The 12,059-nt window shown below is 38.3% G+C and overlaps 1 protein-coding gene across 19 annotated transcripts in view; it reads right to left on the bottom strand.

Moving 5' to 3' along the window:
* ANKRD17 (ankyrin repeat domain 17) overlaps positions 1-12,059 on the bottom strand; it is a 250,560-nt gene that overhangs the window by 90,255 nt on the left and 148,246 nt on the right. For 16 of the 19 annotated variants that reach the window (XM_082390034.1, XM_082390049.1, XM_082390047.1 and 13 more), the window contains 2 exons: positions 11,778-11,975; positions 302-550 (listed from right to left, as the gene is read on the bottom strand). In XM_082390034.1, the coding sequence (XP_082246160.1) occupies positions 302-550; positions 11,778-11,975 (447 nt within the window). Of the gene's footprint in view, positions 1-301; positions 551-683; positions 10,893-11,777; positions 11,976-12,059 lie in introns of those variants that run through there. The other 3 variants (XR_014243983.1, XM_082390038.1, XM_082390051.1) reach the window with 3 other exon arrangements.

Raw genomic sequence — 12,059 nt, 5'->3', positions numbered from 1 at the left:
GTTACAAAACAAAAAAAGCCAAGATAAAAGCTTAAGAGACCCAAAAGAAATATTAATATTTCCTTAATATGAAGAAAATAATATGCTTGCATTAAACTATCTTCAGAAAGCAATGATAAATTCAGTAAGAGCTCACATGGGAACAAAAAAATGTTTCAAACTCTTAAATAAATTGATTAGTCAAAACAAAAAGATACGAATACAGATTTTTTAAGAATGCCTATGATAATTAAATACTGCTTACAATATTTTAGTTAAATGCATAAACTTACTTTCCAGTAAGCAGAATAGCATATCATACCTTGATTGCCACCAATCCCTTCAAAGGACCAGATGCCACTATGCCCTACTGATGTGGACAAATTACTCCCAATAACAGATGGAGCTGAAGTTCCAGTTTGCCTGATACGTGCAGAACGTTCCGTCCCAATAGGGACTGGAACTTTTCTATCCTGAGAGACGTTGCTGGGCTTTTCTGACCCTAAAGGTACTGATGATGGGGCAGGAGAAGGTGCACGAACTCCGGAGGATACCGACTGTGCAGGAGAATCTAGAGAAAAGATATTTTCAAATAATATACATGTCAACTATACAGCCTGTACTTTTGTAAAACAAAATCTTAAATTCTAAAGACACCTTAAATATGCATTCTTTGAGGAAAAAATGAAATTTGAGTATAATGCTTAGATAATAAATTATGTATATTAAAATTTGGTTAAAGTTCTATGACTTCGCAGTTTTTAATTTGGCTCACAATTTTCCCATTTAGTTTCATGATAGTAGAATGGGAAGATGTGAATGCTGCAACTACACACTAATTAATATTTAAATAAATTTACCCTTGACAGTGAGTAAAATATAACACCAGAGCAATGAGAAGACAATGTTTAAATTAAAAAAACAAACAACGACAACAACAAAATGGAGGTGGGGAAAACCACTGCCTGTATTGGCAATTCTCAAACTATTTTCCTTGGGAACATTTGTCCCTTGGTATGTTATGATGAAAAAACAAAGATATTCAGGTATCTAACAAATTTGGAAGATCAAGCTTAAGAAAAAAATAAGTTTCTTTAAATCAGGACTTCAAAGAACTTTAATATGCTGATAAAATACCAACAGAAGGCTATGCTTCATAACCCAACTGTTTCATTGTATCTTGTGGGTATTCCACAGAACACTTTTAGAAATGACGGTTTAAGCTCTACTTATCAAAACACGGCTAGTTCTTAATATAGGCAATTTGGGAGCATTCATTAGTGATTTAATCTCTTTACACACTACAGAGAAGAAGGATAAACAAAAAAAAACAAACCTGTATTTCTTTTTTTTTTTTTTTTTTAAAGATTTATTTATTGATTGATTGATTGTTATGTTGGGTCTTCATTTCTGTGCTAGGGCTTTCTCTAGTTGCGGCAAGCGGGGGCCACTCTTCATCGCGGTTCGCAGGCCTCTCACTATCGTGGCCTCTCTTGTTGCAGAGCACAGGCTCCAGACGCGCAGGCTCAGTAGTTGTGGCTCACGGGCCTAGTTGCTCCGCGGCATGTGGGATCTTCCCAGACCAGGGCTCGAACCCGTGTCCCCTGCATTAGCAGGCAGATTCGCAACCGCTGCGCCACCAGGGAAGCCCCAAACCTGTATTTCTTATGAAAAGTTCAAATCTCAAGCACATTTAAATTTAAATAGAGTCTAAATTGTGGAGGAGCTTGAAGCTTAAAAGTCAAAACAGTTGGGCTTCCCTGGTTGTGCAGTGGTTAAGAATGCGCCTACCAGTGCAAGAGACACGGGTTCGAGCCCTGGTCCGGGAAGATCCCACGTGCCGCAGAGCAACTAGCCCATGCGCCACAACTACTGAAGCCTGTGCTCTAGAGCTCACGAGCCACAAGTACTGAGCCCGTGTGCCACAACCACTGAAGCCCACGAGCCTAGAGCCTGTGCTCCGCAATAAGAGAAGCCACTGCAATGAGAAGCCTGTGCACTGCAACGAAGAGCAGCCCCCACTCGCCACAGCTAGAGAAAGCCTGTGTGCAGCAACGAAGACCCAACGTAGCCAAAAATGAATAAATTAATTTTTTAAAAAAAGTCAAAACAGTTACCTGCATAGATACAATTTATTCATAACTGTCTAACTCTATGCCCTAGTGATAGTCATTAAATATTTTTTCATTTATCTTTGCATTTAAGTTTTCTATATGTATGTGTGTGCGTGGGAGTGTGTGTGTGTGTGTGTGTGTGTGTGTGTGTGTGTGTGTGTGTGTGTGTGTATATGTATGTGTATCTATCCAAAAGGACTCAGGTAGCTAATAAATTTACAAAATCAATCAATCTATCTATCTGTACACACAAACATAGTGCTTCTATATCCTGAGGTACTTTTCAGGGAACTTGGAAGACAAAGAAAATTCAATATTATTGGCCTGAACATGTTTTTTAGAAGACTTCTCACATATATTTTAGAATCATACAAAATTGGAAAGTACTGTGGAGATCAATTCCATCTTACGAGTACTTGCAGAGGTCTATTTTGGTTAAATTGATAGTACCGCCACTCAATGAGATGTAGTGACTATTAACTAAAAGGAATGAATGCTAAAGTACCTTATAAATTATAATTTATTGTATGGATACTGATTTCATTGGGGAACAAAAACATGAAACATGGACTTAACTGTAAAAGTAAACCAAGAAAACTACTACCTTCTAAAAATTAAAATATATTTCCTGTGGTCATGGATCCATTAGCATTACTTGACAGCATTTACTTTTAACAAATGATAAGAAAATGGAAAAGCCACATGTGTCTTTAAAAAAATTATAAATATTTAAAAATTCATCTTACAGTGGTATAAGAAGGAATTCTAGGATGATGGAAGTAACAGTAGCACAGGTTTTGATTCTTCCCATTAAAAAAAGCCACTAAGTTAGCTAAGCCCAAAACCCATGGATAACATCTATAACAAAACAGACAAGATATCCAAATGAATCCAAAGATACAAGTGAATGGGGACAAATCACCAACAGCTGTTAAGACTTGTGTAGTAGCAGCATCTGTGTGGAAGGAAGCAATTCTCTAGACCTGAGAACAGGAGAGCCACAAAACAGTCAAAGGTATTCAAAGGAAAGCAGGGCACGCCAATCTGAGAACAGCAGGTGAAAGTGGGAGAGTTCTGCCTATGCATGGGTGATTGTAAGGGATTCACAGTAAGGTCTGAAAAAGCTGGAGCAACTTGGGCCCTATGACTTTTAAAAAATATTTATTTATTTATTTATTTATTCAGCTGCATTGGGTCTCAGTTGCGGCACGCAGGATCTTCGTTGCAGCATGTGGGATCTTTCATTGTGGTGCACGGGCTTCTCTCTAGTTGTGGCGTGTGGGCTCCAGAGCGCGCGAGCTCCAGGGCAGAGGTCCCCAACCTTTTTGGCACCCCAGGGACCAGTTTTGTGGAAGACAATTTTTCCACAGGGTGGGGAATGTGTGTGGGGGGGTGGGGAATGGTTCCCCAACCTTTTTGGCACCCCAGGGACCAGTTTTGTGGAAGACAGTTTTTCCACAGGGTGGGGAATGTGTGTGGGGGTGGGGAATGGTTCAGGTGGCAATGGGGGTGATGATTCAGGTGGTAATGTGAGCAATGCGGAGCGATGGGGAGCTGCAGATGAAGCTTTGCTCGCTCGCCCGCCACTCACCTCCTGCTGTGAGGCCCGGTTCCTAACAGGCTGCAGACCGGGGGCTGGGAACCCCTGCTCTAGAGCATGCAGGCTTAGTTGTCCCACAGCATGTGGAATCTTAGTTCCCCGAGCAGGGCTCGAACCCACGTCCCCTGCATTGGAAGGCAGATTCTTAACCACTGGACCATCAAGAAAGTCCCTGCTATGACCTCTTAAAGGTACCTGCTGATAAAGTCCTATACTGACAAGAAACTTCTGGCAACAGATTCTAAACTGAACAGGAAAGCGACAACAAAAGCAAAGTGAAGAGAATATCCAGTCAAGAGTAGGGCAGAGGTGGAAGTAGGTGGGTAGGTTGGATGGGTGGGTAGGGACAACAAAGCCAGGAGATTTAACAAAGTATAAGACCACATTTTTGCACACTTCCTTATAAGAGGAAATTCTAGAGTCTTTACGCCAGAGAAGATATCCTGATCCACTTATTCCTTCTAAATGTTCTGGAAAACTCACTTCATTAAAAAATGCAAAACAAAATAGAACTGCAGTCGAATTCCATGCAGAGCTATTATATGAACTAAAGGAGATATGGACCCATAATAACTTGTAGACCAGAGGTCCCCAACCCCTGGGCCGCAGACCGGTACTGGTCCGCGGCCTGTTAGGAACCGGGCCGCACAGCAGGAGGTGAGCGGCGGGCAAGCGAGCGAAGCTTCATCTGCCGCTCCCCAGGGCTCCCGTTACCCCCATCCATAGAAAACTGTCTTCCACGAAACCAGTCCCTGCTGCCAAAAAAACCAGTCCCTGCTGCTGTCCTTGGGGGCCGCTGTTGCAGACAATAAAAGCATGCCAGAAAGAAAGCTATAGTCTAGTCTAATATTCTAAAGGCACATCAGAAAGAGACTATAATCTAAAATTCCGAAGTGAGCTTAAAGAAATAAAAGGAAAAGATTTGAAAGAACAGCATAATTCAGAATTAGTAAAACTAGAAACAAGATGACAAAACCCAGGAAAGCATTAGAAATGAAAGAATATTCCAGAAAAGACTAAATCAAACTGCAAGGAACACAAGAAGTTGTAAATATGATACACAGAGTTCTATTTTTTGTTTTTTTAAACTACATATTGAAAGGGCACAATTATATACCTGAGAAAAATCAACCCAGAAAACTAACACGAAGACATAGTCAAAGGTGACCGGGAGGAAGGAAGCAGAGATGGAAGGCAAGCAGGAAGGACTGATGGAAGGAGGATGAATGAATCCTACCTTCCCTCAGACTCATCTCTGGGACCCTGCCCTAACTTCTACGTTAGAGCTAATTTTTCACTCTTTTACTGTATCCTTCAAAAAACAAAAGCAAAGCAAAATAACAGAAACCCTCCACATTCTGTTTTTTTTTTTTGTTTGTTTGTTTTATTTTTGGCTGCGTTGCGTCTTCATTGCTGCAAGCGGACTTTCTCTAGTTGCGGCGAGCAAGGGCTACTCTTCGTTGCGGTGCGCGGGCTTCCCATTGCAGTGGCTTCTCTTGCTGTGGAGCACAGGCTCTAGGCGCGTGGGCTTCAGTAGTTGTGGCATGCGGGCTCAGTAGTTGTGGCTCGTGGGCTCTAGAGCACAGGCTCAGTAGTTGTGGTGCACAGGATTAGTTGCTCTGTGGCATGTGGGATCTTCCCCGACCAGGGATCGAACCTGTGTGCCCTGCATTGGCAGGTGGATTCTTAATCACTGTGCCACTAGGGAGGTCCCAAGAAACCCTCCATATTCTGTTTAAATGAGCAGAATAACTAGGCTTGCCTGCTAACCCACCTCATTTAAGAAATTTGCCCTGGGACTTCCTTTGGCAGTCTGTTTTAGAAAAAGAATGCGAAACTACAAATACAAAATCAGGTACAGGACCTTGGCAGGGCCCCTTGCAAATAAGATTATCCTGAAACTGAAGCTTCAGTAAATCCACCTCAGTTCTGAAATGACAACAGGGTCCTGAATTCAAATTGAAAGAGCAGTGTGACTTACAAATGGAAAAAGTGCTCCTGCAGGAAAATTACACTGTACTTTCATGCTTCAGTTCAGTGTTGATTAAACTATAGTAGATCATGAGATGAATGTGGTTGGTCATGACTAACGTAAAAAACTTTTTTAAAGGTTAAAGAAAACAGAATAGAAAATACCAGCATGCAACATATATTGTAAGGATAAGTATTGTTTTGTAAATATATTTCAATCACACACAGGTACATGTGTACTGAGTCACGATGTAAAATTAGTTTTTTCCTTAAAAAACTGTAATGCTTTTTTACTGCTTTTTGATCCGACAACAGCTTTGTAAGACTGAATGTCAAAATGGCCCACTGACTAAATTTGCCAAGGCCTGAAACTCACAGACCAGAGCCAGTAATCAGTGCTCAATGCATGGACTGGTTGAATGTTGGTAGGATAGACCTTAGCAGTTTGAGTGGGATAAGGGCCGAAGTGATCTCTGCCCAGCCTGTATGCAGAAGGATCTCGGGCATCACCAATCTGCTGTTTGGGGGCCTCAAGAAAGGTTCTTTGCTTTCTTCCTTTTTTTTTTTGAAGTAAGGGACCCATGTCCCCCACATCCCAACTTAATTTGCCAGAGTCCTAATACCATGTCCTGATGTCCTAAAGAGGGGGAGGGAAAAGAGAAGTGGAATGTATGGAGAAGTGTTGATAAAACCTGTTCACGTACAGAAACCAGATACATATATTGTGAAAAATAAGCCATGCTTCTGTGGTTAGTTCTACAACAGCACCCAGAATGGCAATTTTTAAGAAAAATATAAATACTAAAAACAAAATTTTAAAAGACTACCATAAATAAACAAAAATATGAAATTACACTCATGTGAACAGATTACCTAAAGAAGGGTTAGAAGTCAGATGAAACAAACTAAACGGTCATTAAAAAGTATTAAGATTTACATTAGGTAAGGAAAATGCAAACTAGTTAAAAACTCAGTATTAAAGGTAAAAGTCTGAGAGTCTTGCCTGAATCATCCTAACAGTTGCAAAATGATGACTCAAATTATAATTCCTCTACATTTATGAGTTGTCATTATACTGTAAGGAGCAACATTCCCTCTTCTGCATTTTAAAATTTTACTTACAATCATTATGTACACATGGGTTCTTGTTTTATTCAATGAGCTAACATTATTCATTTTGATGGTCAAATTGTCCGGAATTTGGCTAGTGGGAGCCCCTTTCAAGCCGCCTCCTGTGTCCTTCTGACATGTCCCAATCATCTGAGCACTGAATTACTTTCTGACACCATAAGACTTTTGCAGGCTCCCCTTATACTTTCCCTGCCCGAGCTCAGCTATTTCCCCAAGAAGACCTAGTTTCTTTTAGTGAACTAAAATATTTAACAGACAGATCTGGACACTGAATATGCTTACCGCTACTGAAAATTCATTGCTTCTAGGCCCTTTCAGTAGGCAGTGCTGGGGGGGTGGGGGTGGGGAAATGGCAATTTTATATGATTCAATGCAACACATAACGTCATTTTAAAATTATGAGTTCAGGGACTTCCCTGGTGGCACAGCGGTTAAGAATCCACCTGCCAAAGCAGGGGACATGGGTTCAAGCCCTGGTCCGGGAAGATCCCACATGCCGCAGAGCTACTAAGCCCGTGCGGCACAGCTACTAAGCCTGCACTCCAGAGCCCGAGCTCCGCAATACGAGAAGCCACCACAATGAGAAGCCCGTGCACCTCAACGAAAAGTAGCCCCTACTCGCTGCAACTAGAGAAAGCCCACTCGCAGCAAGACCCATCGCAGCCAAAAATAAATAAATAAATTTATTTTTAAAAATAATAATAAAAAAATAAAATAAAATAATGAGTTCATATTGATCCTCTAATTCCAATCCAATTCCATAGGGTTCTTCCTTGCCTTACTCTACTCTACATTTCTCTCTTCTTACAGTGAGAATCCTGGATCCCATCATCATCAATATTTTTACTTATTCATTTGCTCAACCTTACAATACACCCCATATAGTTTTAAAATTGTTTATCCATAATATTATAAAAAAACAAATGTCCTAAGTAGAATTGCAGATTTGTCTGAAGTTTATTTGCCTTTAGACTGAAGGGTATACGAAATACTACTGTCTTCAAGAGTTTTTTGGATTGTTTTTCTTTTAGTAGGTTTATGTTAATAATCTAAAATACAGATAGGTTTACTTGTTTCTATCTGCATTCAATTTTAGTGTTTTTCCCTTCATCGAGGTTGGTTTTGTTTTAAATTTATAAACATTAACATGGTTACAAAAATAAAACTATTATTTCTACTGAGGTAAGTGCTACTTCTTCCCCCCCCTTCCCTTATATTCTGCCTGAAAGTCTGATGAGGAATAAGAATTGTCTCAAAGCAACTCCCCACAGATTAATTATAAACTACAAAGGGGAAAATGACAATTTGACAGTGTAGAAATCTGTGAAACCAAGTGATCAAAGTTAACAGCACCAATAATAGCACAAACTGACTTTTTATACCTTCTAATGTCAGTGAGAACGGTGCAATGGTGACTAATACTAATATTTGTGTCAAAAATATATAACTTAAACTTAATCATGAAGAAATATCAGAAAAACAAACTGAGGTATTTTACCAAACAACTGACCTATAATCTGAAAAAAAAAAGAAAAAAGCTTTCTTTGAAAGATACAGAAAGGCTAAGGAAACAGTTCCAGATTGTCTGAGACTAAAAGACATGGGAATTAAAAGAAATTTGTGATACTGATTTGAATCTTGAGTGAGAGGAAGTAATAAAGGCATTATTGGGACAAGTGATGAAATGTGAATATGGACTATACATTAGATAATAATAACGTATCAATGTAAAATTTGCTGAAATTGACAACTGCATTGTAGTTGTGGAAGAGAATGTTCTTGTTCTTCCAAAATATTATAATCTGGAGTATTTAGGGGAAATCAGCTTGATATGTGCAACTAACTCTAAAATGATTCAGGAAAAAAAAAACAACCCTACAATCCCTACACATACTCTACACACACACACATACACAGACACACACTCACTCACTCATACACACAGGGATACATGGTGGGGAAAGGGAGGAATGTGGCAACACGTTAACAATTAGTGAGTGGGGGTGGGGGGATATACACGGGTTTTCTGTGCTACTCTTTAAAGATCCTAGAGATATAATCAAATGCAACATGTTTACCTTGACTGGTTCACGGTTCAAAAGGGGAAAAAAAAATCTCTAGTGTATTTCCTAAAGTAATAAACATTAATATCAGTAAGTATGTTTTATTTTATTTTAAAACATTCTCTGCTTCTGAGAATCCATTCTATTTTAAAGATTAACTACCAAAAAATTTCAGGTAACACATTTCAATAGCAATGATGTTACAATTTTAACACCTTTTCTCCCAATTCCTATTTTTTTATGAACATGAAAATCAAAGACTATCCTTATTTTTATATATAAATAGGTGAATATGAATCACCCATATGTAGATACTATAAGGAAGATGTTTTTATTCCTATAACGGTTTAGTTTGAGCTCAACATACTCAGAAGACACTGATCCAGATCTGTTATATACTTAGGAATAAAAACTAATTTTAAGAGGAGTCAAAGAAAAAACTAAGCAGGTAAAATCATTCAAAAATTATGTTTCAGACTTTTTAATCACTGGCTATTTATAAAAACGTTTGCTCTTCTGTTACCATTCCATTAGTACATTTCTAAAACTATTAGAAAACGGGACTAGCACTTACTGTTCATTATCATCAAAAAGAAGAAAGACCAACAGTAATAGTAGATAACAGCAGATAGTAGTAGTAATAGTAGATAATAGTAGACCAATAGTAATAGTAGATTATCCCATTTACTCCACATAAACTAATCCAGTGTGGTAGATATTAACAGATCAGAAAATTGAGGTTCACTGAGATGACTTGTCTAAGCTCACCTAACTGTTTATAATAGGATTTTGCTGACAAAGGCAATCTGGGGGGAAAATTACCTTGAAAATTATCTAAACCTCAGTAAATTAACTGTTGTTACTGTTATTATTATTATCATTTAACATATGGTTATTAGCTACACTACAAACAGAGTTTGTTGGTAATCCTCAATATTTTACTTTTCTGGGTTTTTTTTCCTTAATTGTTGTAACTTGCCCTAAAATCTCTTCAAATACACCTCCCTAAAGGGAGAGAATCCTGAATTAATTAGGATAAAGTACCAATTTTTTCTTTTTTTTGCTGCACCACGTGGCGCGGCTTGCAGGATCTCAGTTCCCTGACAAGGAATTGAACCCGTGCCCCTGGCAATGGAAACTCGGAGTCCTAACCACTGGACCGCCAGGGAATTCCCCCCCTTTTTTTGGGCCAACTTTTAAAATAAATTTATTTATTTATTTATTTATTTTTGGCTGTGTCGGGTCTTTGTTGCTGTGCGCAGGCTTCCTCTATTTCTCTAGCTGCAGCAAGTGGAGGCTACTCTTGGTTGCAGTGTGCAGGCTTCTCATTGCGTTGGCTTCTCTTGTTGCAGAGCATGGGCTCTAGGCACGCGGACTTCAGTAGTTGTGGCTCACGGGCTCTAGAGCACAGGCTCAGTAGTTGTGGTGCACGGGCTTAGTTGCTCCGCGGCACGTGGGATCTTCCCAGACCAGGGCTCGAACCCGAGTCCCCTGCATTGGCAGGCGGATTCTTAACCACTGTGCCACCAGGAAAGCCCAGGCCAATTTTTAATATAGAGTGAATTACCTTCCATTCAATACGTACCTATCAATCTTCCTTATAATAAACTAAATAAATAAAACAAATATCCATATTCCTCTAGTACACAGAAATTTATGTTGCATTGAATACAGCTTTAAATAACTGAGGCTATAACCTTTCCTTATAAGCCAGATAGTTAAGACTAAAATGTCATAATCAGTTATTCCTTAGAGTTATATTTAGTTTCAGTGTTCTGTTAATAGCTTATGTTTAGATAAGCCAGGCTAGGTAGCTATGTCATACTATATTCACTTTATCTCAATTATGATTCCTAAGAAATTTTCTAAAGCTTTTTCTATGATGGGTAAAGTATCCTCAATGAGAACTGCTGTAAACCTTTTTTCTTCTTACATTCGTACTTTATTTTCATACTTCTCACTTTGTTTCTGGCATGTTTTTATCACAGTCACTTTGAATTCTTTCTTAAACCACTTCTTTTCACTTAGGGACACCTGTACAAGGATAATTAATATTCCAAGTGACAGTCCTTGTTATTTGACAAACACAAGAAAAACTATAAATATGTAAATTCACTATATGCTACACCTTACTTCATGCTTTCACTGGCAATGTACTTTCATATGCATCTCTCAAATACTAATATTTTTTTACTCCTTCATTCAGTTAACCAGTCTCTGTTAACTGGGCTCTAACATTGTTAGAAGAAATTTGGTAGTTTAAAAGAAAATGGATTCTTATTAAAATTTCCTCAAGGTGAAAGCAATTTGATGCCTTTAGCCTTGCTAAATAAATAAATAACCACAAATAATAGCCCCACTATGGAATTCTCTTAATGTGAGTTGAATTCCCTAGTGAAGAATGATCTTCCTTGGTTTGAAAAATCTGATCAATGCTTCAAAGTCTGACTACAGTTAAAAACACACATCTGGTAATGTGAAATCAGTTGTATTATTTATGTAATAGATGAGATTTAAAGGTAGACCAAAAGCACATGATATTTATACTACTTTTAAGGCTACAAATCTTTCTTCTTGGGAGCTATATTCTCAAACCTGAAAGTAAATGTAAATCAATAGATGATACAACAAGATTTTTTATTCTCAAAAAATGATCCCTCTTAGAAATTAACTTCAATATAATATGCTAGGTTTGATAGAGCCGAAGTTGATTCTAATACTTTAAAAACCTGGAAATTCTATTTAAATTCCTTCTGATTTCAGATTGCCATGAATACAAATTACATTTTTATAGAATTTAAATTATTAAGAGATTTAAAACTTAAAAATTCCAAACTTTGAAAAACTTAAAAACCTTTTGATTTTTAAGGGAACATACAGACAAACTCTTCCTCTGGAACTACAGTGTATATTACTCACCATTTGATGCTGATGAACACGGAGTCAACAAACTAAGTGGGGAAAAATGTTGTCTGTTAAAGTTAGCAGCTGTGGGTGCTCCTCCAAGGGGTGCCCCAGGTCCATACATTTGACCTCCTGAAAGGTTTGAGGCAAAGTTTCCCAAATGTGTAGAAGAAGGTGTTACAGAACCATATGGTGAGTCCATATTGACAATACCTATAATGTAGAAGATAATCATAATTTATAACAGTTACCCCTAGGAGATATAATTAGAAAAACCTAAAATTCCAAGAGGTCCCT

Source organism: Balaenoptera borealis (genome assembly GCF_965194805.1).
Source record: "Balaenoptera borealis genome assembly, chromosome: 4".
Lineage (NCBI taxonomy): Eukaryota > Metazoa > Chordata > Mammalia > Artiodactyla > Balaenopteridae > Balaenoptera > Balaenoptera borealis.
The sequence above is the reverse complement of the archived record's forward strand: the minus strand, read 5'-3'. Positions and strand labels throughout refer to the sequence as shown.